The 26620-nt window shown below is 38.6% G+C and overlaps 1 protein-coding gene across 2 annotated transcripts in view; it reads left to right on the top strand.

Moving 5' to 3' along the window:
* The window catches only part of LOC109409987 (E3 ubiquitin-protein ligase CBL-B-B), a 298628-nt gene that overhangs the window by 258802 nt on the left and 13206 nt on the right, over positions 1 to 26620 (top strand). For both annotated transcript variants that reach the window (XM_062853829.1, XM_029869973.2), the window contains exons 2-7: positions 8419 to 8565; positions 8658 to 8801; positions 8866 to 8982; positions 9188 to 9312; positions 9382 to 9503; positions 18318 to 18458. In XM_062853829.1, coding sequence (XP_062709813.1) covers positions 8419 to 8565; positions 8658 to 8801; positions 8866 to 8982; positions 9188 to 9312; positions 9382 to 9503; positions 18318 to 18458 — 796 coding nt within the window. The remainder of the gene's footprint in view (positions 1 to 8418; positions 8566 to 8657; positions 8802 to 8865; positions 8983 to 9187; positions 9313 to 9381; positions 9504 to 18317; positions 18459 to 26620) is intronic.

The raw sequence follows: 26620 nt of genomic DNA, 5'->3' as shown, positions 1-26620 counted from the left end.
GTCATAGAAATTCTAAACTAGTGTATCTCAAGAACCACACCACTTAGAAGCATTTCGTCTTCAGCAAAGTTGATCAGGACATCTATAGCTATCCGATAAGACAGCATTCATTTATTACCTATCAATGGTGTCAGGCCATTCGGCCGAAGGTCATTAGGCCGAATGGTCATTAGGCCGAATGGTCACTAGGCCGAATGGTCATAAGGCCGAATGGTCATCAGGCCGAATGGTCATCAGGACGAATTGGAAATCAGCCGTTATGAGCCTGTAAAGAGATCTGTTGTTTTTACTTTTTCTAAAAATTTTTTGCCGAAAACTACTTTAACAATGAAACTAGAAAGAATAGCCTATGTTTTAAAGAAGGAAAAATTTATGAATTGAATATCAGCAGTTTCTGCGCCAAAAACTATTTTAGCAATGATACTAGAAAGAACAGCCTATGTTTAAAAGAAGGAAAAATTCATGGGTAAAATATCAGTAGATTCAGCACTGAGACAAAGCCTGCTTCTCAGCTTATTAACTGAGAGCTTCCTCTGCAAATGACCATTTTGCATGTGTGTATCGTGTGACAGGCACGAAGATACTTTATTGATGCTGAATCTACTGATATTTTACCCTTGAATTTTTCCTTCTTTTAAATATAGGCTGTTCTTTCTAGTATCATTGCTGAAATAGTTTTTGGCGCTGAAACTGCTGATGTTCAATTCATAATTTTTTCCTTCTTTAAAACATAGGCTATTCTTTCTAGTTCCATTGTTAAACTAGTTTTTGTCAAAAATTGTTGGAAAGGGTAAAAACAACGGCTAACTTTCAATTCGTCCTGATGACCATTCGGCCTAATGACCATTCGGCCTAATGACCATTCGGCCTAATGACCTTCGGCCTAATGGCCTTCGGCCTAATGACCCAGCATCCTTTTTTGTATGAGCCGGAACGCTCGACCGTACTTTTCCCATTCCCTAGAGCGTAACGTAGTTTGTGGACGGCCTGTTGTACTAGTTGATTCTAGGTGTATCCACTAGCTGCCGCTAGCGTATCTTCCGAATCAGACCACATAGAAAAATTTTGTCCTAAAGAAAGTTGATCAGAACATCAATAGCTATCCGACAATGAACTAGATCATAGGTTCCCGCAACCCCCTTTTGCCAGTAGACGTGCTCTCGGCGACCCACCATAGAAATTCCCTCATTTGTTGTCTGTTACAGTAAATTATTCAACTGTCCCTCGCGACTCCCTGGATGAAGGCCGGCGACCCCCCTGGGGGTCGCGACCCACAGTTTGGAAAACCATGAACTAGATGATTCTAGGTTTATCCGCAAGGTTATGCTGGTTCTAATCTTCTGAAACTCGAGAATAAAACTACACAGAAGAACTTAGTCTTCGACAAAGTTAATCAAGACATCAAGAGCTATCCGATAGTGAACTAGTTGAATCTAGGTTTATTCGCTAAGTGGTGCTAGTGAGTCTTAAAAATTTAATGCTGCTGTGTATCTAGAACCGGACCATATAGAAGAATTTCATCTTCAGTAAAGATGATCTGGATATCAACTACTATCGTGCCAATAGCTGATCGGGACATCAAAACATATCCGATAATATGCTATTCATAAACCTCGTAGGCACTTTCCATACATTTTTTTTTTATTTTTGCCTAGACGAAAGTGGGAAGAGAGGCTGAAATGACCAACATTGCCATTAACAGTTATTACTTTTCTGTATTTACGTAAATTATCCCGGCTAGGCGACATATTTTTCTGATAAAACTCTGTGTTCCTGATGATTTCTCCAATAGGGCTAACTCTCCTAAGGTGGTTATAACTGAGCTTATGATAGAACTAACGGTTTTATCACAGCATTTCTTGGTCTATGATACGGCCACGAAATCTTTTGTTGGTTCTAAGCGTTGCCTCACAGTTTTGTTTATTTGTTAACAAAAAGAAATCTCTCCGACAACAACCGCAAATGCAAGTTTTATTGAAATGTCATATGATTAGTGATTAAACCAATTCATGACCACTTGCAAGTCTTTAAATGGCGATGTTTGTAGCAGAAGTTTTAAGATAGTTTTATGGAATGCCAAAGGTGCAAAGTAAAAAACTACCACATAAAACTAATATAGAACAACTAGCTTTTTCAAATGCTCGTATAAAACATGAAACTCGGATAAAACATGAACACGCTAACGCCGCTCAGCACAAAAGTGCATAATTTCCAGACTACACCAAAAATGTGTAACCCTTGCACATTCACAAAATCAGCTCCTGTGTCCGCAAAATCGTTAAATTCGCAATTTTTTTTTGTACGACATAGACGTGTGCGCCGCCGCGCCGCGCCGCCGTCGCCGACGATTTTTCCACGCCGCCGCCGCCAGTTAAATTGATCCGGCGCGCCGCTGTTCATATTTTTCGACGCCGCCGAACAAATTTTCCCACGCCGATGAGAAAACGACAAAGTTTTGTTTTTCTCGCCAACCTGTTTAAATCTGATAGCAATAATACACTCTTAGAAAAAATCATGTAATATTAAATTCACTTGGATGCACTTAAAAGGAGCGGCCCGTTTCAATCAAATTTACGTCTTCTATCACAAAGAAAGTCGACTAGCAATCGCTACAATCGAATTGACATATAAAACATATGAAAGTAAAATATTGAACTGGATTCGAACACTGGTCCGCTGATTGAGAGGCACAGACTATACTTCTAGGCTATGCCATAGGTTTGTTGACAGTTTGTGCTGGTTGGTCGAGCTTACATTATGGATGTAAAATTGAGTCAAGTTTGCTATTCAGTCATAAAATGTTTACGTTTGCTGATGGTTTACGTCACGAGTAAATTCCAATATTTTTAAGAGTGAGTGGTAATTTTCAAACAGTTTCTATTTTTTTCCATGTGAATATTTCTTGTGAATCTTTTGTAGTTGTTTTTGTGATTTCGTTTATTGATATCTTACAGCAATACTGTGTATTCTTTTCTTAGTTCCAAGCGAGACTGTTTTGTAAAACATAACAGATTATCAACAAAATTCTTGGCGGTATTATCATTAGGTTTACAAACACATACTCCCACATATTTTGTATATCTCTTGGAAGATTTTCATGCCAATTTATGAATGACATCCTTGGATATATTCCATGAAATCTTCAGAAATTCCTATAGAGGACTCTCCAGAAATTTTACCAAGAATTCTTCTAGAAAACTTTCCAGAACTCTTTCAGAAGTTTTTCCAAGGTTCTCCAAAAAATTCGATTGTTCCTTTAGAAATATTTTAAGAAATGACTTAAGTTCACCCATAAATTATCTAAGGAATTTCCATGGAGAACCTCCTGAAGTGGCTCCATTGATCTATTAGAGATTTCATTAAATAGGTCACACAAAAAAGTCCATTATCATAGATGAAAATTGTACTTTTGGTACAAGAAACATTTTATTCTGTATTTACGTTTTTAAATGACTAAAAACAGCACTTCACTAAAAAAATAAAAAAAAATTGGTCACGCCGATCACGCCGCCGCCGCCGCCGAGAAGGACGTACGGCGTGACGCCGGCGTCGCCGCCGCCGCTGCCTCAAATTACTATACACGCCGCCGCCGGTGAAAACTGCTTCGGCGCACACGTCTAGTACGACAATCTAGCTAGGTTTACTAGTGACCTTGGAAAACAAAAAAAAATCGACATTTCGCATCTAGACGAGTGTACGAGCTGTTTTTTGAGAATGTGTAACTGTAACACATTTTTGTGTGGTTCGGAAATTATGCACTTATGAGTAGGGCTTACACATTTTAGTGCTGAGTGGTTTTACTGTGAATAAATCTTCAAGGCATGCTGATTGTTACTTGGGAAGTACTTTATTATCAGGAACAACTTTGTAGAAGACCATATTTGTCTAGAAAACTAGTCGGAGGAGATAAATGTGTCTTTTCTCGTAAACCTAAATCCTGAAGCATTGTGCAATGTAATATCTTTCTATAACATTTTAAGCTGTAAAAAAAAAGAATATCAATTATTCCTTAGGTCATATCAGTCATCTATAAATTATTCACAAAGCGAAAGCTCATATAAGAGGCAGCTACGAAAAAACAGAGATTTTTTTGTCAATGTTTCACTTCTATATGCCCCACTTTGTATTTAAACAAAATTTTCACCATAGATTTCTGTTTAAATTACTGCAATATCTTTCTTTTGTGGTTTTGAGATATTCCTAAAAAAAATAAACGTTTATCATGATTGTGGCATAATTCGAGCGTTAATGGGTTAATCCATTTGTCCGTTTTCATGGCACTACATTTCCGTTGACTACTTTTTACTGTGCGCATTCTCTATTCAGATTCAGTCCCCTAATTGTTGTGCTAGTAGACGTACTTTCGGTAATCAAATCGACACGCATAAATCTCCCGAAATGCAATGCCGACGATGAGCCGCACCAAGTATAACCAACTCTACTCGGTCGGCCTAAGTGGATTAAGTATTCAATGTTTTCTTTTCAGTAAATTCAAAGCGGCTTACGCGGCGATGGGTGCCGGCTTACTACTCAGAAACACAAGAAATTTTTCGCAACAAAACCCCCTCCCTTTGTTGGTTGAAATAGGTACACTCAGAAATAAAAGTATACACGGAATTACTATTATTTATGCATTTTGTATCCGCATCTCTCTCACTCTCTTTCTGTTTTCATGCTATCTGGTGCTTCGCCTGGGTTGACGAAACACTTCTCTTCAACCCAGGCTAAACGGCAGATAGCATGAAAACAGAAAGAGAGTGAGAGAGATGCGGATACAAAATGCATAAATAATAGTAATTCCGTGTATACTTTTATTTCTGAGTGTAGTTCTTGCGGAAACGCGTTTGCAAAAGCGAATTAAAAATAATTGTTTTCACCCTTTTCACCCCGGTTGTACTGTGCCCGATGGTGACGACGACGACGGCTCAAATACACACCTCTGCTAGCTGCTAAACCCCACTTCACGTATTTTGTGGAAATGGGAGCCGACAGCGTTCGGTTTGTAATCCATTTAGACCACTAGCACCTCCTGCTCCTGCTGTTGTGGCGGGACTTGGAAATTGTACTGAGATACTGGCTGACTTGGTGTAGGGGGAGGAGGCAGAAGTGATGATTCACTATTCTCGCGCGGGGAAATGTTTAAAGTTTTGCTGTAGTTGGTGAAAGTTATGCCATTTGGCTTTGTTGGATCTCTCAGACCATGGTGAGCTACTGAGTTGGCTACGATGAGAAGTTTATCAGAAGAGATTACCAATTGATCGGAGTTGCTGCCTGGATGGTAAGCAAATTGAATTGCATTTAAACCAAATTAGAAGTTCTATCTTGTTTTACGAGCTGTAAGCGTCCTGAAGTGGAAGTATAAGAACTTGAACTCAATCAATGTCCAGGTGACCATTAAAAAAGACCAAATAATCAAGACTTCTTCTATTTATGGAGGCTTACAGACAAAGCCTGCTTCTCAGCTTAGTGTTCTATAAGCACTTCCATAGTTATTAAATGAGAGCTTCCTCTGCCAATGGCCATTTTGCATGTGCGTATATTGCGCCAGGCACAAAAATACTCTATGCCCAAGGAAGTCAAGGAAATTTCCTTTTTCGAAAAGCTTCTGGCCCTACCGGCAATCGAACCCGTTACCCTCAGCATGCTAAATAACCACAACTTTACAGCTGTGGCTATATGGGCCCAATAGGGCTCGATACACCAAGCTGAAATCACAAAAACATTTCACTAGTTAATAAATGAACAAAATCATTTAGCAGATGTACATAATTTCAGGTGGTAATATCCTTTAAAACAAAGCAAAACTTCACCCATAAAACGAGTTTCATATGATTTTCGAAGCATAAAATGTATCACTTTCGACAAATCATGATCGTCATTTGTGCTTTCTCATCACGACCGTTCAATGCTTTAACTTTTCAGCTTTAGTCAACACATTCACACGACCATCATCAGGAAAACTTCCCCCTAAAAGCAGCAATTCCATTCGTTCGGGGAAAGTTCACCCTCCGGGCTGGGTAGAGAGACAAAGACCACCTATCTATACCATGTCTCCCACTTGCTGGAGGAAAAACCACATTGAATTCTACCAGTACAACGCGCATAAACTGGAACAAAATGTGCTGCTGTTTGCTACCTCACCACCCACACCACCACCTGACACCGTTGTCTCCTTTATTAAAATGTGTAATTAATTTTTAAAACTTTTCCTTCGCTGTCTCTTTGCTGCTGTATAGGTACGGACTGGATGGAGGTGGTGTGGTGATGGAGTGGCGTGGTAGGTGGTAGACCGCTGTCATCGCACCGGAGAACGACTGAACATTTCTATAAAAATGAGTTGGTCGGTATTTTCCATCCAGATTGACTTCTGCATGGTAGGGGAGAAGGGGGTCCTGTCCTGAGGTAACGTCAGTTTCTTTGGAGTTTATTACATGCTCAATTGGAAATTGTTACCTTTTAACTGAGACGTATATAATACTTCAATATGTTATGGTCTTACCTTGAAGAAATTGGAAGCTACTGTCGCAGTTTATTTCATTGTGCCCTACGAAATCTAAAAACCGAAACTTCGCGAATTGTATGCTGTGTACCGTTGCCATCACAGCACAGTTTTTCGTTGGATTATGCAGTAACTTGATCCATGCTTGCCGGAAGTTATCCCGAGGGAAGCCCGACAGCATGCAGCTAGCTCCGATCCATTCGGATTTGACGTAGGTACATCCTATGTATCTCATCTCCCATAATAATTCACAGTCATAATGAAACCAGAAAGTGAAACTCATTTGCTAAAAAGCACATCTAGTGAAGGACTGAGCGAAAGTCCATCGTGACTAAAAGGCGATAGTAATCATACGTACGGAAAGCGGTAAACGGTTGTTGGAAGTATTTTTTTTCGAATGGGATTTGTCTTAATGTCCTAAAAATGGTTCATCGGAATACCCTTAAAAGGATTCATCTGAAACCTCTGAAAAGGCATTCGTCTGAATCCCCTGGAAAGGAATTCGTCTGAATCCCCTGGAAAGGGATTCGTCTGAATCCCCTGGAAAGGGATTCGACTGAATCCCCTGGAAAGGGATTCGTCTGAATCCCCTGGAAAGGGATTCGTCTGAATCCCCTGGAAAGGGATTCGTCTGAATCCCCTGGAAAGGGATTCGTCTGAATCCCCTGGAAAGGGATTCGTCTGAATCCCCTGGAAAGGGATTCGTCTGAATCCCCTGGAAAGGGATTCGTCTGAATCCCCTGAAAAGGGATTCGTCTGAATCCCCTGGAAAAAGATTCGTCTGAAACCGCTGGAAAGGGATTCGACTGAATCCCCTGGAAAGGGATTCGACTGAATCCCCTGGAAAGGGATTCGACTGAATCCCCTGGAAAGGGATTCGTCTGAATCCCCTGGAAAGGGATTCGTCTGAATCCCCTGGAAAGGGATTCGACTGAATCCCCTGGAAAGGGATTCGTCTGAATCCCCTGGAAAGGGATTCGACTGAATCCCCTGGAAAGGGATTCGTCTGAATCCCCTGGAAAGGGATTCGTCTGAATCCCCTGGAAAGGGATTCGTCTGAATCCCCTGGAAAGGGATTCGTCTGAATCCCCTGAAAAGGGATTCGTCTGAATCCCCTGGAAAGGGATTCGTCTGAATCCCCTGGAAAGGGATTCGTCTGAATCCCCTGGAAAGGGATTCGTCTGAATCCCCTGAAAAGGGATTCGTCTGAATCCCCTGGAAAAAGATTCGTCTGAAACCGCTGGAAAGGGATTCGACTGAATCCCCTGGAAAGGGATTCGTCTGAATCCCCTGGAAAGGGATTCGTCTGAATCCCCTGGAAAGGGATTCGACTGAATCCCCTGGAAAGGGATTCGTCTGAATCCCCTGGAAAGGGATTCGACTGAATCCCCTGGAAAGGGATTCGTCTGAATCCCCTGGAAAGGGATTCGTCTGAATCCCCTGGAAAGGGATTCGTCTGAATCCCCTGGAAAGGGATTCGTCTGAATCCCCTGGAAAGGGATTCGTCTGAATCCCCTGAAAGGAAGTCCTTTGAATCATCTCCAATAAGTTCATCTGAATCCTCCGTAGAAGGGATTCCATTTAATCCCATGAAAGAACTTTGTCTGAACTTGCAGAAAATGGTTCGCTTGAATAGCCTGGGAAAATTTATTGGTATCCTTTGGAATTGATTCGTCTGAACTTTTTAACCGTTAAGTTGAACTCATCTCGTAATTGTTGATATCATTCTGAGAACAATCATCGATTGAATTCAGGACCAATAAGCAGTTGGTTTATTATTTCTTAATCAGCAGCCTTAATTAACATTCTCCGTACGGCACGATAACAATTTCATCCACCATAATAATTCTCATAATTGCCTGAAGCTACTAAAATATCATATCACTAACGTTTCCCCTCTCTTCCCCCTATTTCCGCAGCACACTCGTTCCGTGGAAGCTGTTCCGACAGGAGCTCTCCCAGGTGCATCCCATCTCCTCCGGGCTGGAAGCGATGGCACTCAAAACCACCATAGACTTAACGTGCAATGATTATATATCGAATTTTGAATTCGATGTGTTTACTAGGTAAGTCCCGGCTCGTCGAGAGGAGCCACGCAACAAACATTCCTCAACAACATTCCGTAACCATAACCGTGGGAAAATTCCTCTGCTTCCAGGCTGTTTCAACCGTGGAATACGTTGCTGAGAAATTGGCAAATCCTAGCTGTGACGCACCCGGGCTACGTCGCCTTCCTAACGTACGACGAAGTCAAGGCACGCTTACAAAAGTATATCAATAAGGCTGGTAGTTATGTTTTCAGGTAGGTTTCCTATGACCCCGATGCACAACGGAAATAAATTAACGAATTTCATGGTATTTTGCAGATTATCCTGCACACGACTAGGTCAGTGGGCGATAGGTTACGTAACGGTGGAAGGCGACATCCTCCAAACAATTCCCCAAAACAAGTCATTATGTCAAGCTTTACTAGATGGTCATAGGTAAGAGTGAAATTCGATTGCTCGAAGAAGTTGCGAAACAAGTTGTTTCGAACGTTTCATTGAAGTTTTCTTTTTGAAAAAAAAATAAAAGCTTATTATCACTCCTGACGAAGTGCTTCAAAGAAATCGAAACGTCTGCAATATGATCTTGAGAGCAGTTTGAGAGACGGTTCTAAAACTAATATTTCTTACCTTGTCTTAACAGGGAAGGGTTCTACCTGTACCCGGACGGAAAGGCGCAGAATCCCGATCTCTCGTTTGCCGTGCAGAGTCCTCTGGAGGATCATATCACGGTGACGCAGGAACAGTACGAACTGTACTGCGAGATGGGTAAGAACAATTAAGGGAGTGTGTTTTCACCAGACTTACTCAAATTTGAAACATTCTTACCATTCACAGGAAGCACCTTCCAGCTGTGTAAAATTTGTGCCGAAAACGATAAGGACATAAGGATCGAACCCTGCGGGCATCTGCTGTGTACGCCGTGTCTAACGGCGTGGCAGGTCGATTCGGAAGGACAGGTGAGTGTTTTTTTACTTTTGGTTTTGTTCTTCTTATTTTTCTTTATGGATCTACGTCTCCACTGGAACTTGGCCAGCCTCTATTCAACTTAGTGTTCTTTGAGCACTTCGACAGTTATTAATTGAAGGGTTTCCATTCTCTTGTTTCTCGCCGAGAATTGTCCACAACACTTTGTGCTTAAAGGCTCCAAAAGCTTTTCGTCCACGCCTCGTGACCGTAGACGGCAACCGGAAGAATCAGCATCTTATATAGAGCGAATTTCGTTTGTGTTTGTAGCAGGACCTACGCTGGTTATGCATTCCGTAAAAGGCCATATTCGCAATACGCCTGTCACGAGTTCTTCCAAGATAAACAATTTCTTCAACAACTTCAAACACATTCCTATCAATCCTTACCTCAGCACTATGCCTGCCTCTGTCTCTATCCGCTAATCATGTACTTCGTCTTAGTGGAGTTGATCGTCAAGTACCTATATCCTCGCTGTCTCTCTCTTCAGATGAGCATAAGCTTCCTCCACAGCCCAACGATCGATGCCGATGAGATCAATATCGTCCGCATAGCCAAGGAGCATGTGCGACCGTGTGATGATAGTGCCATTCCTCTGCACGCCAGACCTCATAATTGCTCCTTCGAATGCATTGTTGAACAGCACATTTGAAAAAGCATCACCCTGCTTCAAACTATCCAAGGTCACAAACAAGGTAGACACTTCATCTGCGATCCGAATACTTGATTTCGATCCATCCATCGTTACGCGTATCAGTCTAATAAGTATAGCCGGAAAACCATGTTCTGACATTATCTGCCAAAGCTTATTTCTTTTCACTGATTCATACGCTGCTTTTAGATCAATGAACAGATGATGAGTCCTCAAGTTAAATTCCCGAAATTTATCTAGGATCATCCGCAGGTTAAACATTTGATCCGTCGTTGATCGGCCCTCACGAAAATCAGTCTGGTATTCGTCGACGAAGGACAAGGAGCATCTTGTCCTTGAACATGTATATAAACAAATATGCATTTCTTCGAAGTTATTCAGTATGCTAGAACACGTACTTGAGTTTTTAAAACGAACTGTTCATTTGAGGCGAAACTGGATGAATTTTCTATTTTTTTTTTGGGGTTTAGATTTTTTTATTAAATAACGGAAAATATTTTCAAGATCGGTTTCCACAGAAAAAGATCATGGTAACTCCTAATTTTTTTCCTGATGAATTTTTTTTTCAGCTTTCAGAAACCATTTTGAAACAACATTTCTAAAAACAAAACTGCACGGTAACATTTCTGGAAAATTCTCGAAGGAAAATTTTAGGCACAACTCGTTTTGCAATTTTTGATTAAATCGTTGAAAAACTTTTACAATATTTTGTAGTCAAACCTATGTAATTTTATTGAACATTTAAATATGAAACTCAACACGATCAGAAAAAAGTTAAGATTCGAAATAGAGTTCTCAAATATTGAAATTGGGTAAAACAAAGTTATTAGCCCGTTGCTTGGCTTGCTAGATAAGTTGTACTGCACTTAACGCTCAATTTGGTAAAACTGGAAGATCCTTATAAGAATTTCTTGGTTAAACTTTCAAAGTTATTCCTATCTTAACTTTATGAAAATTTTTTGGCTGAAAATTTGGGTAGGGAATTTTGGATTTGGGTTAAATTTTCGACGGATCTTTCAGAGTAATGGTAGAGGTTCGAAAAATCAATGGATCATGGCAAGATTTCTGAACTAATGATGGGAACTTCTTGGTGGTTCTGAAAGGGGTTTTTGTGGAATTTGCACATCTACGGAAAATTTTGGAGAAACATTCGGTGAAATTTCGTTGTTAAGTTTAACAGAATGTCTTTAAGAGAGGTTGAGTTTCTAGACAGTGTGTGTATTAAAAGTAATCTGATTGATTTTCTGACACGGTATATCGTGAAATTTCTGAAACTCTTCAATATACTGCAGGTAAAACATCCTAATGATTTTTATGGTGAAATTATTAGAGAATTCATTGAAAAAAATCATTGACAAATCTCTGGATGCGATATTGATCATAATAAGTTTCTAGCGAAATTTCTTATAAACAACCTGCAGGATTTTCTTGATTCATTATGGAACAGTTTCAAAACAACGGAATTCCTGAATCATTTATATTAGTGGAACAAAATTGTCAGAATATATAAGCTTCTGTAGAGTCATAGTTAAATTTCTGTTTGATTTCCAATCATAAATATTTTGTCAAAATTGCTTTGAAGGGTTTAGCGATTTCATCATGAAAATTGCACTAGTGTTCCATTTGAATCTCCACAAAAAAAATCTGCAGAAATTTATTTATGAATTTCTGAAAATTCCCATCAAATTCTGCCAAAAGATCTTTTAGTACTTACTCCTTTTATCCAGGATTGTCTACCTTTTTTCTGAAACATCACCTATAGGAATATAGAATGTAGTCGCCATTTCATTATGAAATTGCGCTAGTATAACTATATTTGAACATTCTGCAGAAATTAATCTATGAATTTCTTTCAATTCGACCGAAAGATTTTTTGGGGTTTATTTTAGTTTTTTTTTTATTTCTACCACTACCATAATGACTACTATAAATGAATTCAAAAGTTTCGCCTAGAATGGTCCTTGGAACAGGAAATTAAATGTCCGTGTAATAGTTGACACCCTGACTGATAAGCAATCAAAGAACTATAAATCCAAAACTTTTTTTTTATCCAATTTAAAAACTAATCTGTTTCCAATGTTTTTTTTTGTCATCTAAAGTCATTAAAAGGGTAAAAATCAGTTTATCAATAAGAATGCTATTTATCTGGAGCACAGCAAAAGTTAATGTGAGCCAGAATAGTTGATTTTCGCTTGAAAAGCTGGCTTTGTATGAGTCAAATTCATCAAAACCATATGTTTCTGTACTGGCGCGGATTGTTCGATTTCCAAATCGACACTTTTGTAACAGCTCTGTAATCGAGAAAAACAGATACCAAAATTTAGACATCGATCAGTGTGTAATGGGATTTCGTCCGGGTGCCGTTGTCGCGCGCTTTTGCTTCGGTAGTTCGATTCTTTTTCTATTCGGTAGTGAGCATTTCGACGGCGGCGGACCCAGCGTGCATCAGTGTGTAATGGGATTTCGTCCGGGTGCCGATGTCGCGCGCTTTTGCTTTAGTGGTTCGATTCTTTTTCTATTCGGAAATGAGCATTTCGTTGTGTCGCGTTTTTTGTAGCAACACTGAACGATCACCTGACGGGGGTGATCAGTTGTTTGCTTCTCATATGAAGTGAACAATAGTGCTTCAGCTTGCATGTTCGGTCGTTTGCAGTTAAATATTTGGCGACTGGCTTCCGCGGTTCGATTCGAAATGAGTGACCACCTGACGCGGGTGATCGATTGTTTGCTTTCCGAGTGAAGCGAATGATAGTGTGTTAGATTGCATATTTTGTCGCGTCGTTTGCAGTAAATATTAAGCGACCACCTGATACGGGTGGTCGATTGTTTGCTTTCCGCGTAAAGCAAACAATAGCGCGGCAACCAGCATGACACGAAGGTCATATTACTTATCAAAGTGAATCCAGACCCAACGATACCTTTCCTACTAACAAACACTCCTTCCTGCAGCCTTTGGTGGAGTCGCAGCGGTAAACGCGGGCCTTCACTTAACAAAGGTTGTTACTAATATTCCTTCCCTTTTCCAACCTGACTGCAAGGACGTGGCCGGCGCCGTTATTGTACCGTTAAAGAGAGTCTCTGAAGCGTGCACAGTGAGAATATTGACCACTCCCAGTCAATTATTCAGTTGATTCATTGTGCAACTGTCATTGGTTCGGGTCAATCACGGAATAGCAACCATAGATGTGTGCAGTCAGTCTAAGCTAAGCTAAGCTAAGCTCTGTAATCGAGAAAAACATATTTTTTACAAATGAAGCTTCAGTAGAAAAAACTGAAAGTATGGATAGTTGTAAGTAAATTTATAGATGCATAACAATACAAAATCTTCCGTAGCATTTGAAAACGACCTATCTGCAAAACGTGAACATCGAAAACATCGCATAAGAAGATCACCTTAAAGATTGGTTGATTCTATTTTAAAATTAAATACTTTTTAGTGTATTATTTCATCTATATTTCCATGCATTTAAATCTATTTTATGATTCTATACATTTTTTGCATCATATTAAACTGAAAATTTAAAAAATAACTTAATTTTACATGGATTGCAGAAGGGCCCTTTACGAATTTCAAAATCAGCTAGACACTTTAGGTTAGGTTTTTTTTTAATTTTCCTTCAATTTTAGTTAATTTTCATGATTGTGGGTTAATCTTATCGATAATTCAAGGAAAAGTTAGCGCCTTAATCGAAAATGTTATGAAATACTAAAGCAATAAGAATTTACAAAAAAGGCCTATGTGATTGGGTCTCCAGTTAGCCTAGTGGTAAAGGCTATCGATCGCCAATCCGGAGACGGCGGGTTCGATTCCCGTTACGGTCGGTAAAATTTTCTCGACTCCCTGGGCATAGTGTATCATTGTACTTGCCACACAATAAAAAAAATCATGCAATGGCAGGCAAAGATAGCCCTTCAATTAATAACTGTGGAAGTGCTCCAAGAACACTAAGTTGAAGAGAGACAGGCCAAGTTCCAATGCGAACGTCGAGCCATAAAGAAGAAGAAGAAGAAGAAGAAGAAGAAGAAATAAGCCTATGTGATTTGAAAAAAAAAATCTGTTGAACCCTTTTAAATCCAGTAAAACTACGTTTGGCGCATTGATTATTATTGTTAGATATTGATAGGCATAGTGAAATATGTTGTTTGTTTGCATTTTGCAGATAGGCCTTTTTCAAATGTTACGATGAAAACAACGGACTTGGTTATGATTATAGATAGTAGAGTAAACACTCTGTTTACTCTACTATCTACTGTTATGATATAAAAATATACCAAAGTCTCACCTCGAATGTTTAAAAACAGAAACTGAAGACCCAAATGACGGTTAGCACTGAAAAGTTGATCGATTGATTACCCGGTAGTGGTTTACAATCGATTTGCTTTTCAGCACCAGCCATCATTTGGTTCTCAGATCTATGTATGCTCTTGAAAATTCGGGGTATGGCTTCGTTATATCTTCAAGTTGAATTGAAATTTTGCTACGAACATTGAAGCATGACAGAGCTAAAATAGATACACTTGTTTGACTTTATAGTTTTGTGAAAAAATATCTGCAACGATTCGTGTTGCCGCAATTTAACGAAGTTTTTGGGTAACTCCTGGAAAACCTGGTAAAACATTAAAACAAGCAAGGAGATCTAGGAGAAAACATTGGAATTTAGAAATTTCAAACAATATTTTAGCAGCTTTTCAAATGAATCCGTGGATGAAATCGTAGGAGTCTAAGCATCTTTGGAGAGACTCTCGTCTAATTCCTTTCTACAATCCATAAAGAATCTTAAAAAAATGATTCCCTGGAAGAATTACTGGAAGATTCCCCAATGAAATCTTTGCGGAATTCTCTAAAAGAAACCTTGAAAAAAATCCTGAGAAAGTTCCTGAAAGGATCCCAAAGGCAAGTATCCCTGGAGAGATTCCTTCAAGGATCTTTCCAGGTATTTCTCCATAGATTCTTCTGGGGGTTGTGCTAGGGTTTCCTAGAGGGCTTCCTCTAAAAATTCTAACGCGGATTCATCCATGGATTCCTCCAGGGATTCCTCGAGAAAATCCTTTAGGAACCCTCTTGGGCTTTTTGCTCGAAAATTTCTGCATCGTTTTCATTAGCCAAAAGTTTCTCTGACAAATTGCGCAAATGAAATTCCGTCAGAGATTCTTCCAGGAATGCATCTAGACTCTACAGATTGCTCAAGTAATATCTTGATCCACAGATTTTTCCACAGATCTCTAGAAATTCATTGTGGGATTCCCCTGGGAATTCTTTTGAGGACTTCCCACGAAACTTCTTCATGGAACCTGCTAAGGGTTCTTTCTCGGATATCGCCAGGAATTCCTTCAGAGATTACTCCAAGCATTCCACCATGGATTTCACCAAGAATCTTCTTCTTCTTCTTCTTCTTCTTGGCGTAACGTCCTCACTGGGACAAAGCCTGCTTCTCAGCTTAGTGTTCTATGAGCACTTCCACAGTTTTTAACTGAGAGCTTCCTCTGCCAATGACCATTTTGCATGTGTATATCGTGTGGCAGGCACGAAGATACTCTATGCCCAAGGAAGTCAAGGAAATTTCCTTTACGAAAAGATCTTGGACCGACCGGGAATCGAACCCGTCACCCTCAGCATGGTCATGCTGAATACCCGTGCGTTTACCGCCTCGGCTATATGGGCCACCAAGAATATCTCCAGTGATTCTTCCAAGGATTTTTTCATGGATACCTCCCAGGCTTCCTGTAAGAATTCCTGCAGGTATTCCTCTATAGATTCCTCCAGGAATTTGGTCAGGGATTCCTTATTAAATATTTGCAGGGGTGCCTCAGATTTCTTTGAAAAATATCTTGGAGACTCCTCTAGGGACGTCTCTTAGGATTTTTTTTATTTCTTCCACAATTCCTACGAAAAATCTTTCAAATAGGATCTCCTGGACGAATTCCGGAATGTATCTTTATAAGAATTTTTGAAAGAATTTGCGGAGGAATTCCGAGATAATTTCCTAGATGAGATTTCCATGGAAATTCCTCTGAAGATTTCTCTGGGATTCCTTAGCATAAATTTTGGAATAAATTTCTTATTAGGCATCTTCCAAAAAGCATCTTCTGGAGGAACCCCTGATTTAATTTTTGCAGGAATCTTTGAAAAGCTATGTGGAGGAATATTCTACAGAAAATTCTTGTAAAATTTATGCAAGAATTCTTACAGTGTTCTTTAGAAGAATTCTTGGAGAAATGCCTGGATGATGCCATAGAGTAATGCCGACAGAAGTCTCTGTCAATAATTTTTTTATTATATTCTTTAAGAAATCCATAAACATTCTCTTAACGAGTTCAAATAGAACAATCTCTTTAGAAAAATATTTCATTAGAAAAATATCTGATAGCATCTTTGACAGAACTTCTGGGTGATTCTCTGGTGAAATTCCTGAAGCAAATTATAAATTGTTCCTTGAAGGAATTCCTAGAACGCCCCCTACAGGACACTTTCGATATTTCCTTAGAGCGATCACTCGAGAAATGCCTTTGAGGAGCTCAAGAAGAATCCCTGGAGTAATTTCTAGATACATCTCTTTATTATGTAAAGTTCTGTGGAAGTATCAAACATTTTCATTTATTCTTTCAGTAGAAAATGTCTCCTACAGAATTCAGTCATAGAGAATACATCGCAGTTGCTGGAAAAAATGTAGTGGCATACGTAGGACCGCTCCTAACTTGCGAATGAAGCTTCAGAATTCGGTGTCTTTGATTCATTATATTCGATTTCAGATTTGTTGGCATAAGTAAAACATGTAAAAAAACGCATTTTTTGTAAAAATATTATTTTAAACATTTCGAACGAGCATATGCACTCAATACGTCAAAAAACGTAGTGGGCAAGACAAATAATATTTTCAGTCACGTAAAATAGAAGGGGCTCTTAAAACCACCAGAAAACCAAAATAAAATGTGTTTGGTTTTATGTCGGTTGTGTCAAAACCCAAGTAACAATTCCATTGCTGATTGGTTTTGTTTGATTTTTATTAGGATTTTATCACAGCAATAAGTAAAACTCACAGTTTTATGAAAACCATTGATGAAATGTTTTATAGTATACTTGAAGATATCCATAAAGCCAAATTTTAAGAGTAAACAAAACTCTCCGATATGTAAACCTTCTGGCATTTATTATTACCACAATAAAACTAAAAAAAAACTCTCATCAGATGGCGATCCGTTCGATTTGTAACGACATCTGTTGGTGAAAAAGCATAAATTACGGCATTTCTAGGTTTATTGTGGTCATCATAGAAGTAAACTTGCTTTCGTTTTATTTTCGCTAATTATGATCGTCGCCATATTGAAGAATTAGCTGACGTGAATGTAAAATAGTTATTTTGCTCAAATAAGCAATGAATTGATAATTTGCCGCCATTTCCATAACATACTCACATGAATGAACTTTTTAAGCTGAGTTTTCTTGTGAAACGAGATAGTTTTACCAAATGAACCAATTGATTTATTTCATTCCAAGATGATAATATTCGGCAATTTCGATGCGCATTAATTTTATGTTTCTGCAACCCCAATATTCCCGGTCAAATTGAATGCGCATAAACCTACCAACACAAAAACTACTAAAATATTACTTTGAATTTATCGCTTTCTACTTACGAATGATGTATCCTCCTACATGCCATCGAAAAAGCTTCTCTGCATCAAGAGCTGTAATAGTTTTTGTTGAAAAAAAAACAACAATCATCATAACCTCTTTTTCAGAATGGAAAATTTTTCAACTAGGTTTTAAAACAGTTTTATTGCTATTCTTAATGAGGTTTGCAAAACCTCTCCGAGAGTGGTCCACTTAGCTGGAAGATGCTCCTAAAGAGGTTTTCAAGAGGTTTTGATGTATAAATCAGTTTTATTGCAAGTTTTATAAAATTAGTCATGAAGATCTCTTATAGAGCGGAACAAAACTTAAAATGTTACTTGGGAATCTCTACAAGACTAATTGGTCATCAAAATGTTACTTGGGCTAGTTTTGGTTAAAATTACCATGAAACTTTTCAAAATGAATTGCCAAAAATGCCCCAAGTATTAAAAAAAGAACTACTGGAAAGAATGTCTGGCTTTCGTTCAATCATAGATTAATGGCAAACATTTTCACTCATATATTCTTTCTTCCCATCCGCAGGGGTGCCCGTTCTGCCGGGCGGAAATCAAGGGCACCGAGCAAATCGTGGTGGACGCATTCGACCCCAGGCGGCAGCACAATCGCAACTCGGCCAACGGACGGCAGCAACTGCAAAACGACGACCACGACGATGACATTGAGGTACTGTGAAAGCACGCACCCCAACATTTAAAAGCAAAACAAAAAAACAGCTGAGCTGTGTCATCCGCTATGATCTATCTCCATCTCTCTAATAGAGCCCTTGTTTTTTGCCCTGCTGTCCTTCTTTTACCTCTCGCCTGAACTGCTACCCCTAGTGCACTTTTTAAGCTGCTTTATGCATCGCAAGTTTTACTCCTCTAAGTTGAAGACCGCGCAAAAAACACGTATTTTGCAACCCTGCATCCAAAATTTCAATTTTGATTTCGAAACGATATCCAGTCAAATAACACACCCCATTCATCGCGTGTCCCAAGAAAATGCACGGGAATCTCACCCTAACGTTGGCATTAGTGTAGCATTTCCATAGAACATAGACTGTCATTGTTTCGTTAAATTCTGTAGCTTTACTTTCACATTTCACCCTTTCCATCCTGATTATTGTATGTATTTCTTAGAATTTTAGCTGAATGAAACTGAAGATGTGTGTTGCATTGTCGAATTGTGAGGTGTGTGTTCATACACAATAGAGTTTAGTATTTTTTTTAGAAATCTGATTAGATAGAAACTTAAAATAAACACATTTATTTATTCGTCAGCTTCAGTTCGTTTGTTTCTAAAGGCAACCATGTTAAAGTCCGGAAGAAGTTCTCAGTTTGTTTCTCGATAACCCCAGTTACAATTAAAATTTCTTAAACCCGAACAAAATCAAGTTCATACGTTACATATTGAGAATCTTTTCCCTTGCTATGTGGTTCTTTATTTGACGCTTCAAATTATCCAGTGTTGCCAAATTAACTGTGAGAATATCAATAACTCTATGCTTCCAACAAGCCAGGCTTTTATTATCAAAATTTAACAGCGAACAAGACGAAGAGGCTAACAGTTTGCATGATTTGGAGAAATTGTAAATTGAAATAAACTATCACAAATGAAAAAAAAAGAAATCTGTCGCAAAAAATTGGATAATGTGATCGTGAAGATAGGGAAATGATTATTCTAATTAGACGTTTCTGTAAATTTTTGATTAATTTTATAATTAACGGAGGGTGCACTTAGAAATTTATTTTAAAAGTATGCCAGTCTAGGTCAAAATTATAAGGATCAGCCATTTTGTTTGCATGCTCCCGAATCGCATAGGATAGTCTCACGATGAATCATGTTTTTGTTATATGAAACCATGTACATTTCATACTCATCTCAGAACTCTTACGGAAAACACAAAAAAAGCAAAATCCCTTGTTTTTATGTATGAATACTAGGTGTAGAAACTCATTCCCGAAAAGACTTCTTAATCCATAGTGTACGAACAGAGTAGTTCTATTATAATTAGCAAAAATCTAAATGCAAACAATGAACAAGCGAATTACCCTTAAGATATTTATTCCTGTAATCAACAATAGTACACAGTGTATTCCCCCTTCCACCTTTCAATGCCTAGTATTAGTTGAAGTATTCTAGTATCCAACTTTATTACCCCCTCAACTCGTTCCCCACAATCAACAGTGAACAAATATACAACGAAATGGAAAATCTGTGAAACAGTGCAAATTTTTGAGTTTTATTTTATTTCCATCATGGCCATCTGCATCATCGGGGTATACTCACTGCGGGTTTTCGTTGTGTTGTGTTTTTTTTTTAGGAAAGCATGCTTTATGTCTAGCTCGTTGGTTACCATTGCACAGCGTTGCGTTTGAGAGTTTTGCATGCATTTGCTTAGTTTTATATTTTCTTTTCAGATTTGTTTTTTTCTCATAAATCCAGAACGGTAAAACATAACTGTGAAAATTTGCGACATTTCGAGTAGGTATACCACCCATCATAAGTACGGACTCACTTGAAAAGGTATTGTTACACTCATTTGAATTATGCAAGATTAAGCCAGGGCTTTGATGAAGGCATCTAGTTCGCGAGAACGAGTCTTGTTCCTGGGGCATCTGAGGTTTCCAGGAAGTTCTCAGAGAGCCTGAAAAAGGGGGTATCAGGGGATTTTTTCAGGGATTTCAGAAGCCTTTTAAGGGCGTTCCTTCAGGTTTCATGGGGTTACGGAGATTCCAGGGGCGTGTCAATAATATTGAAGGAATTTCAGGAACGGTTCAAGGGACTTTATGGATTCAGGGAGGGGGCTCAGAAGTCTTTAAATGGAACTTCAAGGCATTTTATAGGCATTTCGGATAGTTTAGGAACGTGGACGTTCCGAGAGGTTTTAGAAGCATTTGATAGCATTTCAGGGGTGTTTCAAAAGGGTGTTCAAGTTTCCCCTTTATTTCTCGAGCCTTTTAAAGTCGCTTCAAGGAGTTTCAGATTAATTTCAAATTGAATATGATAATTTCATGGGCGTTTGGGATAACGTGTTCATAAATCCAATAGATTTTAGAGGCATTTCAAATAGATAATGGGGATTTCAAGGGCAATGATATTATGGAGGTTTCTGCGTCGTTTCAAGGTATTTACGGAGCATTTCAAGAGTTTTTGTATAGGTGTCTCTGAGAATCCTATGAAACATTCTGAAATGCCTCCAAAATCTCCCAAAAATCTTGAAAATCCTCAGACACTCCCTAAACGCCTGTGAAATTCCCCTATAACCCCCACGGATTTCAAGGAACGCACCTGAAACGCCTTTATAACCCGCCAAAATCCTGTGAAGCTTTCTGAAATGCTTTCTGAATCCCCCTAAATCATGTCTTAATTACGAAACTGTCTTTTCATACTTTCAATCATGCTACAAATTGCTTTTCCATAAAATTCATCTAGGAACAGCTTTTGAAACACCCCTTGGAAAGCCTTTCCGGATTCCTAACAAAATTCCTTCTGTATGTTTTCCCCCATTTTCCCTAGGTTCGAACATTTCTTTTCAGGATTTTTTTTTTTTTAATCTTCCAGAATTCTGGCACTCCGACTGATTTCTCCAGAAGTTTTTCAAGGGAACTCAATTTATTCAGAGATTTTCCCGCTATTGCTCCTAAAGTCCCACGTGGGATTTTTCCAACAGTTCATAGGGCGTTTTTCCACAAGACTTTTTCGTCGGATTTCTATCAGTATTTTACCCCGACATCTCTGAAGAGTTTTTCTCAGAATTTATCACAGATGTTGTCTCGGAATTCCTCTAGAAGATGTTTCCCGATTCGTTCTGGTGTTCCTCTTGGGAGTTTTCCAGAAGACCTTCTCGGGATTACTCTTAGAGTTCTTCCATAAAATTCGCGAGTCCTACAGGAATTCGTCCCGGATTTTTTTTTACCGAAGTTATCCTGTAATAACTTCAAGAAATTTCTGTGTGAGTTTTCTTCAAGAGTATCTCCCTGGTTTTCTACATGAGTTTCAGCTGGGATATTTCTCTGGAGACTTCTCTCTGAAGATTTCTTCCGGTGTTGGTCTTGGGATGTTTTTCAGAATTTATCTGAAATTACCCTGGACCTTCCAGGGTTTCCAGAGCTTCCAGGCTTTCATCGTAGTTGTTAACCGGATTTCGTGTAGTAGCTTACAGATTTTCTCGGTCTCGAACATTCCCAGAGCATTTCTCGGAACCCCTACCAAAAATTGTCCCAAAGATTCTGGATGCTTCTTTTAAGATTTCATTGATAATTGCTACCGGAGTTCTTGCAGAGATTTTTCCAGGTGTGTTTCTCGGAATGTCCCCTGGGATAATTCACGAAGTTCATTGTAACAAATTCCCAGAGAAATTTCGAACGGAATCTAGGTGAAATCCTGCGAGAGACTCCGTAAAGACTTATATAAGAAATCTAGGAGTAACCTCGGGAGGAAATATGGAGAAAATTTGAAATTCAAGGAGGACCTCTGAAGCCTCGAAAGAGAAATGCCGGGAAGAACTACTGGCGAAATCTCGTAAAAACCCCGAGAGAAACTTTTTGAAAGCGATCTCGGAAAACTACGAAAATTCATGAAGAACCTTCATAAGGATCTCCAAGAGGATTGATTGATTGACTTCTCTTTATTATAGAGACTTTCAGCCCTTGGCTGGTTCGACTCTTAACGTCTCCAGAAGGAAACCAGCGAGAAACTCTGGAATCATGTGGCCCTTACAATTCACGGCGATGCATTGAAAATCCACCGTGGAAAAGAATCACTTTCACCGTTCTTAAAACCTATGTCGTTTTTTTGTTTTCACCGTGAAGCGACAATCGTAATAAGGCCCCATGTCGGGGAAACTCCTAGAAGAAAAGAAATCCCGAGAGGTGCTCCAGCAGAAACCCTGTAGAAAAAAAAACTCCTGCAGAAATTCTGGAAGGAACTATGGTAAAAATCCCAGAAATAACTCTCAGAAATCCCGAAAGAAAACCGAAAAAATCTCAGAACAACCATTATGGGAGCGTACACGTAAAAAACATCTGACTGAAAACTTGGGAGAACTGAAGAAAGCCAGAAAAAATCCTGAAAACCTTCAGGAAAAAACGTTGATAGATTAAGAGAAGAACTCGCGAAAAGAATTTTGTGAAAATCAGAGAAAATATTTGAAGGAGAAATTGCGGTAGGAATCCAAAGAAGAATCTCGGAAGAAATTCAAGGAAGAATCATGGGAATAATTTTAAAATCTCAGCATTATCACACCTCCCTGTGGAGCGGATCTGGTGTGATGGTTATAACACTTGACGATCACGCCGAGGACCTGGGATCGAATCCCACTCCCGACCATTTCACAACAATGTGGGTTCTTCCTTCGGAAGGGAAGTGAAGCGTGGGTCCCGAGATGAACTAGCCTAGGGCTAAAAATCTCGTAAATATAGATAAAAAAAAATTACACCTCCAGTTCAGAGCACAGACATCCGAATTCAGTATCAGAGTTGTGTGTAAGTAATCTATGGAATTACTGATTGAACTATTTAATGTTTTTTCTTGATTTTTTAAAATGTTTGGATGTCATTTAAAAAAAAATCGGTGGATATGTATAAGCAATTTCTTGCAGTCGATCTGAAAGATCTCTGGGAAACTTCTATGAATATTTATCAAGCGATTTTTCTTTTAATTTCAAAGGAATTTTGTAAAAAAGTTCTTGGAAGAATTCAGCTATTAAGCCATATGAATAAAGTTGAGTAAATACTCTTACTAAATCTATGTGAAGCCGTGGAGCAAATTTCTGTGAATCTTCACAGAGATCTGAGTAAAGAGTATTTACTTAGCTTTATTCATATGGGCTATTTGTTCGAATTTCTTAAATAATAAATCATGCGCATTTTTTTTTTTTTTTTTAAGATAATTGAACTTTTTTTAAGATATTTGGTCTAGCTTTTGAATTATAAACTTTCAAAATTCCCCGCTGGAAAAGCCTAGCAAACACAGGATTTATTATTTTGTCTTATTAGTAGACAGCCTGCGTAGTTACCATTACCACTGTGCATTTAGTCCACCACTGGACTATCGCACAAATTTTACGAGTGCAAAAATGTAAATAAATGTACACGATTGCAGCAAATCAATTCGGTGTCTTCAGAGCACTTATTCAGCATAGATCACAGAAATAGTGCACTGAAGACACCAACTCGAGTTGATGCCAAGGCGCTCTTTTATACAGATTTTCGCACTTATGGAGATTGTGCTTCCTGAGCTGTCCCAGCCAAAACACGATCGCATATGATGTTGAATATGATGCTAAAGTGGAAGCGATATGCGTACACTTTACACGGGGTTAAATGGAAGCATGTACGCATATGGCCTCCACTTTAGCATCCTATTCAACATTTTATAGGACTTTGTGTTTGCTGCGGTGAATGTATAGGAGTGTGGATATGAAATATTTTCAAGGTTTATGTCTGATTTCTTCAAGAAGCAATTTCCCATATAGAGCAACCGGGAGGATATCCAAGGATCAAAAAGTCATAAACAAAATTCGTTAAAAATTTCGCAGTTATTAATGGATATTAATCTTTGCGTTTCTGGCGGAAATTTCTAGAAATTAGCAATTTTATATCGCTTCAGAATTTAAAAACAAACTTTTCTTTTGGCAAGTCCGCAAAAAGCTTTAACAATGCTCATTTTACACCTACCTGAAGAGCATTTTATGTCTACGTAGGATGTCCAGTAGAAGTTTTTTTGTGGTAAAATTATGGAAAAAGAACACATGGATACGCCTTTAGATATGTTTCGGATGTAACTTCAAGAAAGTTCACAGCATTTTTGAACTCAGTAAGCTGATCATAATTTTAAGGGAAGCTTCATGCCCTGAGCTTAAAAACGTGAAGGAAAAAAATACAATAGATTCAGTAGATTGGATCTTTTACTTTTCCTGCAAGGCTGACGATTTGAAATAGAATTTCGTTATACTCTGGCATTTTGATAACCTAATGAACGGTAAGCAGGAAAATAGTCTCAGACCATATCTGAACCGGCAGTGTTCCGAAGCGGTTCCCGGTGACCCTCCGGAATTGATGGAATGTAAAAATGAACTAAACCCATCTATGCGACACATTAATTCACGGCTTTTTATGAAACCAGGTGAACAGTTTGACAAAAACTAGTTGCAGTCCATTTTAGGGACTTGACACGAATGCACTCTTAGTGTAAAATGTCATAAATAAAAAAAATGGGACAGTCGATACTGTCCCGAAACTGATTGTCCCGCCAAAAGTGGCAAATGTAAAAATACCCCAAACTCATACATGCGGCACATAAAGTAGCAGCTTTTTGGAAAACCTAATGAACGTTTAGTGAGAAAATAGTCTCAGACCATACCTATTTGGGACAACCGGTTGTGTTTCGGAACCAGTTCCGGATGTCCCGCCGGAATTGGCTGAATGTAAAAGTGATTCAAATTCATGCGATACATCGAATCGATGCTTTTTCGATAACCTGATGAATGATTAGCAAGAAAATAAGCCTAGACCACATTTAAAAAAACCGGCAGTGTTCCAGAATTGGATTCGGGTGCCCTGCCGAAAATGACCAAATATAAAAGTGAAACAAACCCATGCATGCAGCACATCAAATAGCTGCTTTTTCAATAACCGAATGAAAAGAAAATTAGTCTCAGACCATATTTGGAACAACTGACAGTAACCCGGATCCAGTTCCGGGTATCCCGCCGTAAGTGGCCAAATTTGGGCCATATGTAAAAGTTAACCAAACCCATTTTGATAACATGATGAACGGTTAGCAAGAAAATAGACTTAGACTACATTAGAGATTACTGCTAGTGTTACAGAATCTTCGCCGGAATTACGAAAGTGAACAAAATCAATGCAATGTAAGTGAATAAAATCTTGACAAAACTAAAGTGAGCTCATCAAACCACACCTTTTCAGATTCTGTAAACCCTCGCGCTTTGTAGGGTATTTGAAATTTGAATGGGATTTAGTATACGAATTTTCACTTGCTTTACAGAAAAAGACCGCAAAGTGATCTGTGAATGCAAAAAAGTTATATCCTAGTTTGATCGGCCTCCAAGTGAAGGTGTTCAAGCAGTCAACTGAGAGGTCTGATATTTTTCAGCTCTGCGTATGTGATGAACATAACTCGTAGTTTGTCAAGACTATATGATTTCATTAAGTTTCCCAATTCAATGATGGCTTTGATAAAATTATTGCTTTTCTAAATAGAGTACTTATTCTCGGGATTCAGAAACAGTTTGACTTACGTCGAGAAGATCCTGAGTACATATTATACGAGAAAGGCACTATCACCACTAGATGGATTAATCTGGATTTTTAATTCAATCATGGGGTAATTTTAACAAAGAACATAATTACATAACATGTGAAGTTAGGTTTATTAGGCAGAGTGTTAAAGTTTTACTTTAAAATTTAAGATTCGATATATAAGATAAGATAATATAAGATAAGGTTCGACATGTGAGAGAATTAGTCTTTCTTTTTTTGTTTCCAGAAAAACTTTCACCAAGGTTCCCAAAGTTCGCAAAACAGCTCTGTTTTGAACAGAATCTTGTCTTCATCAAGGTTCAATGCCTGAAAGTATCTACCACCAAATGGCAGAAAGAATAACATGCATAAAATCCATAACGTTATTGTTAGTTTTCTCGAAATTCCGAGAAAGTTCTCTCACCAAAACATATTATTCAGTGTTTATTGGACAAGAACATTACCAATCATCTCTTGTGCGCCACCAGAACCACGCTCAAAATTCTCACCCATCGCATCGTCAAGTGAGCTGATTACAATATTCAATCAGCTCTTGTGTTTCTAGACAAATCAATATTT

This window comes from Aedes albopictus, chromosome 2 (assembly GCF_035046485.1).
Source record: "Aedes albopictus strain Foshan chromosome 2, AalbF5, whole genome shotgun sequence".
NCBI lineage: Eukaryota > Metazoa > Arthropoda > Insecta > Diptera > Culicidae > Aedes > Aedes albopictus.
The sequence above is the reverse complement of the archived record's forward strand: the minus strand, read 5'-3'. Positions and strand labels throughout refer to the sequence as shown.